Source organism: Austrofundulus limnaeus, unplaced genomic scaffold (assembly GCF_001266775.1).
Source record: "Austrofundulus limnaeus strain Quisiro unplaced genomic scaffold, Austrofundulus_limnaeus-1.0 Scaffold446, whole genome shotgun sequence".
Classification (NCBI taxonomy): Eukaryota; Metazoa; Chordata; class Actinopteri; order Cyprinodontiformes; family Rivulidae; genus Austrofundulus; species Austrofundulus limnaeus.
The window spans coordinates 129,430-136,150 of record NW_013952848.1 but is presented as its reverse complement, the minus strand read 5'-3'; the positions used below and the strand labels follow the sequence as shown (position 1 = coordinate 136,150).

The 6,721-nt window shown below is 38.2% G+C and overlaps 1 protein-coding gene across 1 annotated transcript in view; it reads left to right on the top strand.

Moving 5' to 3' along the window:
• The window catches only part of itga8 (integrin, alpha 8), a gene marked incomplete at its 3' end in the record, with an annotated part of 60,744 nt that overhangs the window by 37,213 nt on the left and 16,810 nt on the right, over positions 1-6,721 (top strand). Inside the window, 5 exon segments of the mRNA XM_014024916.1 lie at positions 2,319-2,374; positions 2,708-2,865; positions 2,982-3,113; positions 5,674-5,741; positions 6,103-6,250. Of these exon segments, the coding sequence (XP_013880370.1) occupies positions 2,319-2,374; positions 2,708-2,865; positions 2,982-3,113; positions 5,674-5,741; positions 6,103-6,250 (562 nt within the window).

Here is a 6,721-nt window from a genome sequence, read left to right as displayed (position 1 = left end):
GGCATGGAAATTTCTGTTATTTGTATCGAAAAAATGTCGAACCGTGAGACTAAAGTATCGAACCGAACCGTGAATTTTCTGTATCATTGCAACCCTAATATATATATATATAGTACAACGTTTTTACAAATTGCTTGTGTATTTGACGTAGACAGAGGTTCAATCCCAGAGAAATAGTATTTGCTATAGCTTTGTTATGACAAAATAATTTCCCTCAGGGGATGAATCCAATATCCTTTCATTCATTCATGTTTATTTTTCATACATCCCTTTGTTTTCATGTTAAAGGTAAGTAATAGTAAAGTAATAGATTAACACCTGGAGCTAGATAGAAAGACAAAGGCAGACAGGGAATAAGATAATTGGTGAATTACATAAATTAGGGCCAGTTATGCTGGAAAAGAAATTGTTTTGTGCAGCGTTTTGCTCAAACTCCTCATGTTTCAAAAGTGCTAACAAATGCCAAACAGCTGCGTATGGACCAACTGAAACACTGGACCTAATAAAACAAGGTAAAAAAAAATAGGAAAGTCACAATACAGACAAGAGCACTCCAAGACTGTATACTTCATTTGTACCAAAACTGATTTAAAAGTAAATTAAATTCAGATCAAAATCTGGTTTCTGGTTCCCTCTAAGTTGAAGCATATCCAGCCTCTAAAAACACGTTTAATCTAAATCCATCCATACTTTTTGAATAATCCAGCTACAATGCCTTCTTGTTTGAGGTAAAAACTGTGCTCCGGTCAGATCTTATAAAGATTTGTGTTTGTGTTTTGTTTGAAACAGACCCTCGGCATTGCGTAAGGAAATTTACTACATGGACTGCGTGCTGGGAGGGTCGTCTAACAGGGTGTAGGATGTTGGTGCACAGATGCATTAAAGGGAAAATTACATACAGTAATGACTAACCTGGGGCTCATTTCTGTGTAACGTACATTTAAGTGTGACACGAAGCTCTCGCTGAYGCCGCACACTCCCGAAACTACGCAGCGTAAATCAAACAAACTCCGCCTTGGAGCGGCTGAAACGTATGGAATCCATTTTTAAAAACAGAAACTTGGATTTTATCACACAGACCACACATGTTTTCAACAAAAACAAACTAATCGTCATTATTACGGCATCATCTCGTGGGAGTCCTAATTATTAACAAACACACAATTACTTATTWCATCTGCACTGTGGCTGTTCACACCTTCCCTAATCTGAAACACACCAACACACACCGTAACAACACGAGGGCCTTTACATCCCACCTCATGTTGTCAGATCTAACAGGAGTGTTGCATCCGTCAGGTTCCCCCAGATTCTGATACGGCCAGCTCTTCCTGTGGGAGTCACTTTCCTGTTGTTGATTTAAAAATCTTGATAAGACATATAAAAACACAGAGTAATAAACACGAGTGGCGGAAATGCAGAAACATTTCCCAGTCTCCCATATCTGTGTGTCTAATAGAGGGGCCTCCACTAATTCTTGTAGCCCCCTGGAGTACAGGAAGAAGGAAATGRTTACAAACCGTTTATTTGGTTAAGTGACGTAGCTTTTTATTTTTTCCCCTCAACGAGCTTACATTTGAGACGTTGTAATAAATAAAAGCATTAAACTTATTATACCAGGGATGGACAACTTAAATGAGGGAAGGGACCCTAATTTTTTTATTGACACTACCAGAGGGTCACAATTACACAAATATAAGAAATATGGCATTTTATAAATGTTGGTATATGTTTATTAAATGGCGAACGAGGTTTGTAGTATTGAAGGATCTGATTTTGTCTCCACCACGATTTACTTCAGTCTTACATATATTGCAAATTGCTACCTTTTGGTCGTCTTCTTTAACAATATAATACTGACAAACYAGCGACATAACGCCTGTTCAACTGTAACAACTCATGTGCAGACGACGTGACTTGGTGGGCGGGTCTGTCAGCCCTCTCTCACAGCRCACAGCAGAGGAAAMGGGGWCRGGCAGCTGATTTTCARACCTTTGCGAAAGTAGGTAAAATCGGCTGAAAAWWTTGKTTTCTCRTGTAAAAATCTGCCGATCACCTAAAATTAAGGGAATYGGGCCGATAGATCGGCGGGCCGATTTATCGGTGCACCCCTGGTTGGAAAGAATAAAATGCCAAGAATTAACTGTTCYAGGGAGTTAAATAAATAATTGTCATTTAATAATCAGTTGTTGTACATTGTAGTTTTGGAGAATCATCATTACGTTTGGCTCAGGTGTACCCAAGTCTAAAARGGTTGGGAAMCACTGGTGTACAAATTGCTGCGCRTTAATTGARACCATTTTSTTTTGTTCCTTYAGCCTTAAAGTGGGTGTGTGTGCAGCGGTGAGCGGTGTGGGGATCCCCAGCTCTGTAGGTAAGCTTTTTGTGCRCTTTGCTGTTTGAGAATGAGGGAGGCTAAAGGAGGAAAGATGTCAGAGTGATTAAAGAGTCTGCGTCCGATCCAGTGTACGTCTTGATAGAATTTCCTGCAGACAAATCACTGCTTCGWAACRCTCAGAAAGAAAAATATGCAGAGTGATATTTATGGGAGACATTTCTCACTGCAGRTAGATTGTTTCCACTGTCTGATGATTCTCTACAGGGTTAACACCAAAGCTCGTCAGTGATTATTTATTGGAACAGAAATGGTGAATTTAGGTATTAAAGCAGTGTCAGGTCTTCTTCATCGTCGCTGTCTTCTGTCCAGATCTGAGAGCCGAGCTGCAGCTGGATTGGTYGAAAGGCACCAGAGGTGGAGTAAAGCGAGTTCTCTTCCTGGACTCGCAGCAGCCCCAGCGCACCGGGCTCCTCCGGCTCGGTCACAGCCGCCCACGCTCCTGCCTGAGCTACATCATTTATCTGAGGGTGAGCCGAGCCACGCCCAGCGCACAGCCTCTGGTTACCGAGCTGTGACCCTGCAGGAGGCATCAGCTACACTCATCAGACGAACWAAACGTCGACACTTTTGTCTGTTTGTACAGGAGGAGGATGAGTTCAGGGACAAACTGACCCCCATCTCACTGGCCCTCAACTACAGCCTGGCTCCACCTTCACACGACCAAGCTCTGCCACCTGTTCTCAACCAGTACAGCAGCACCTTCCTTCAAGAGCAGGTGGATATATTGACTGTCCAATATACACACGAAATCTCATTCATAAGAAAATGTTTGATTATGAACAAGGTTATAATAATTTTGGATTTTTCATTATGTTTTAGTTTTATTTYGTTGTGACTTTTTTCTTTTAATTCAGTTAGTTTTAATTAGTTTTTACAGTGGATTTGCTAGTTTTTATTAGTTATTATTGCATTTTTAATACTTAGTTTTAGTTTAGTTTTTATTAGTTCTAGTATTAGTTATTTTATAGTTTGAATAAACATTGCCAATGCATCCTTAAGCTTGGGAGTTAACTAACCATTAGCTATTTGGTCGCTATTAGCAGTCCATTATAGCGACACCTTACTAAAATAATTGTGTAACTCAGTTTTTCCAACTAAAAACTTAATGATTATTTTAGGACGATGACAATAGTTGTCTCCAACCTGCTGCTACATGTTTGTTTTTCATGGAGCTACTGAGAGGAGCTAGCGTGTCGAGATAGTCATAGTTAGCATCTTGTGTGAGTTTGATTCATGCAGTTTTTCTCTTGAGAAGTATTCCACCTGTTTTATCACCTGTTTCCACTACAAAACACTTGATTTGATTTTTCTCAGTCATATTCAAAGAAATCTTAAAGTGGACTCTTTACTGTTTTCTCCCAACTTTTGTTGTCGTCATTTAGCAGGTGATGCTGAGCCGCAGACTGTAAACAAGTGTTGTTACAGACCACAGCTAATGTGAAACTACTTGATTAAAACAAAAGATCCACATGTCTCAAAATAATTTGACAAACACTAAAACTAAGGATATTCTACCTATAATTTCAGTTAGTTTTAATCAGTTTTCTAAAAAGATTATTCAGTTTTAGTTTATTGTTTTTTTTTTCATTTTATTACAGTTTTTATTTATTTTAATTAACTAAAATGTTTTTTCAATTTCAGTTTTTGTTATTTAGTTAGTTTTAATTAACTGTAATAACCCTGATTATGAATTGAGAAATTACGAAACTTCTGAATTGTTTGGCATCAAGCTTTTCAGCTATTTGTCTTTCTGGTAAGATAAGATTTCTTTAATGCATTTTTAGTTTATTGCTTCGAAACAAAACAAGGGGGCTACAGTTCCAGTTACATCTGAAAATGATTATTTCCAGTTTTGATTAACATTAGCAATGAACTGAAACTTTACTATAACTGCCTGTGACATCAAATTTTGTTATAAATATGAAAGTATTTTTGGAATACTGTCTATGATAACATATTGCAAAAAAGAAATAATAAAAATCACACCGCTGAGAAAAACAATTGATGAAATAGTATGGTGGCAAAATACTGTTAGAACTCTCGCAAGAAAAAACAAGATCTCGCGCATGCAAATTTAAATGGATCCAACGCCATAAAATAGCATGTGAAATAACAGGAAGCGATGTCAGGAGGGTAATGTCTTCATGTGAACAGAGCAGTGCTAGAGAAGAATCTGATGTTTTTTTTATCATTTTGAGTCACTTTCAGGGAGAGATGAAGAAGAGTCAGAGTTCAAATAATATTATTTCAATAAAAAATTCTAGGGAGTTCCCTTTTCCTAAATAATCCTCTCATGATTTCACTTCCTGTTACATTTTAGCTTGGTCAAATTCAAAAGAAAATATGCTAGTTATGTACACAAAATGTGTAAAATCATGTGTTTTGTCCCAATTTTCTAAAATATAAAGATGTTTTCTTTGACTTTTTGGTTTGGAGGGTATTCAAGCAAAATCTGTTAGCGCTTTGAGCATACACTGGGAGTGACTTTTTGCTAATACCACACTGCGGCGGCTATCTTGAATCGAGTTAAATGCAAAAGTGAATCAGCTGTACTGTCGATGGGTTTCATCGAGATACAGTATTTTGCTAACAAACGCACACACTAAGCCTCGTTTCATGGCAGCAGGATAGAAAAAACTAAAAGCTGCAGTAATTTCACTTTGTTTTCACTGTTAGCTTCCAGGCTAACCAATCGTCCCTGTTACAAGACAACCCAGTTAACCAGCTAATATCCAGAATTTCACCATTTTAATGCCGTTTGATGTATGAAGGTAATAACTAAAAAGAATGTGAAAGAAAAACCAGCTGGCAGCACAACAAACCTCAGCTGTGGACCAATGTTTCTCTTTATTTATTGGTTTGTGAAACATGCACTCCTGATGGAAAAATATGCACCCTCCTGATTGCTTTTCCACTTGTTGAATGTGATCGTATAATTTTTCCAGAGCCGGAGTTTGGTGCGCAGTGCTTTATCATTTTGGATTTCCTTTCTAAAGAATGTTTAGACACTTCCAGCTCKAACTGTGTCCAACTAGTTTATGAAAGAAGTCGTTTCCAAATAGTTTGTTTGTAATCGTTACAAGGACTTTTGAATTTTGGACTTTGCACATTTAAAAATTTTAACTTAGATTTTGTAATTTAGATTTTAAAGTASTGGACTTTTCTGTTTTGCAGGCATCTGATTTCTTGATTGCTCCAGATGTGTTTTACTTTTTCTGTTTTCACCTAAATTTTTCCTCAACGATGCCTGTCTGTGTGCCCCCTCTTCCTCTCAGGCTTACATCCTCGTGGACTGCGGCGATGACAACMTTTGTGTCCCCGACCTCCACCTCTCTGCCAGCATGTAAGACCCCTGCAGTCACGCCCTCTGACCCCAGCCTGTAAACGCTCAGCAGCTCCAGAAACGCAGACAAACGTGAACTCAAACAAAGAGAATGTGTCTGCTGATCCTCAAACAATGAGCAGAGTTTACGTTGAACTCGCTCACATTTTAGTCCGTTTTAACATGAGTTAGCGAGTCTTTTTTTTGTTTCCCCAGCTGTTCGACATCTCCATGGCAGTTTTATGTAAACATCCTTTCCTCACCGTGCACTAACACATACATGCTCGTTGGCGTGGAGGAGCTGAATGTTTTGCAGATGATTGCGCATGAAGCCGAGCCATTTTTTCCCACTCTTCACTCACATGTCTTTTTTAAAACGCAGGGATCGTGCAGAGCTGGTGATCGGAGAGGACAACCTGGTCATGTTGACCATCACTGCTGTGAACCGAGGCGAGGGGTCCTACGAGACAGAGCTGCACACGCTCATCCCACCCGAGGCGGACTACATCGGAGTGGAGCGCAGGGTGGAGGTCAGTTCCCTGGAATTAGAGGCACAAAACTCACCTTTACACCGTAAAAACTAACTTGTAAGATTTACTTGAGAAAATCCTGTAAACGATTTGCACTAACGTTTGTTAAGTAAATTTAAATGCTACATATCCATGTAATATTTACTCATCATTATCTAGTAAACGTTATTAAGAATATAGTTAAAGATTTGTGAATAAATCAGGTAAATTTTACTTAATTTGCTCAATTAAATCTTGTAACAAATACTTGATCAAATTAAGTAAAATTTACCTGATTTATTCACAAATCTTTAACTATATTCTTAATAACTTTTACTAGATAATGATGAGTAAATATTACATGAATTTGTAGCTTTTAAATGTACTTATCAAACGTCTGTCCAAATTGTTACGAGGATTTTTTTCTAGTAAATCTAACAAGTTCTTTATAACAGTGCACATGCATCAAGCACAATGTTGTATCATGACACC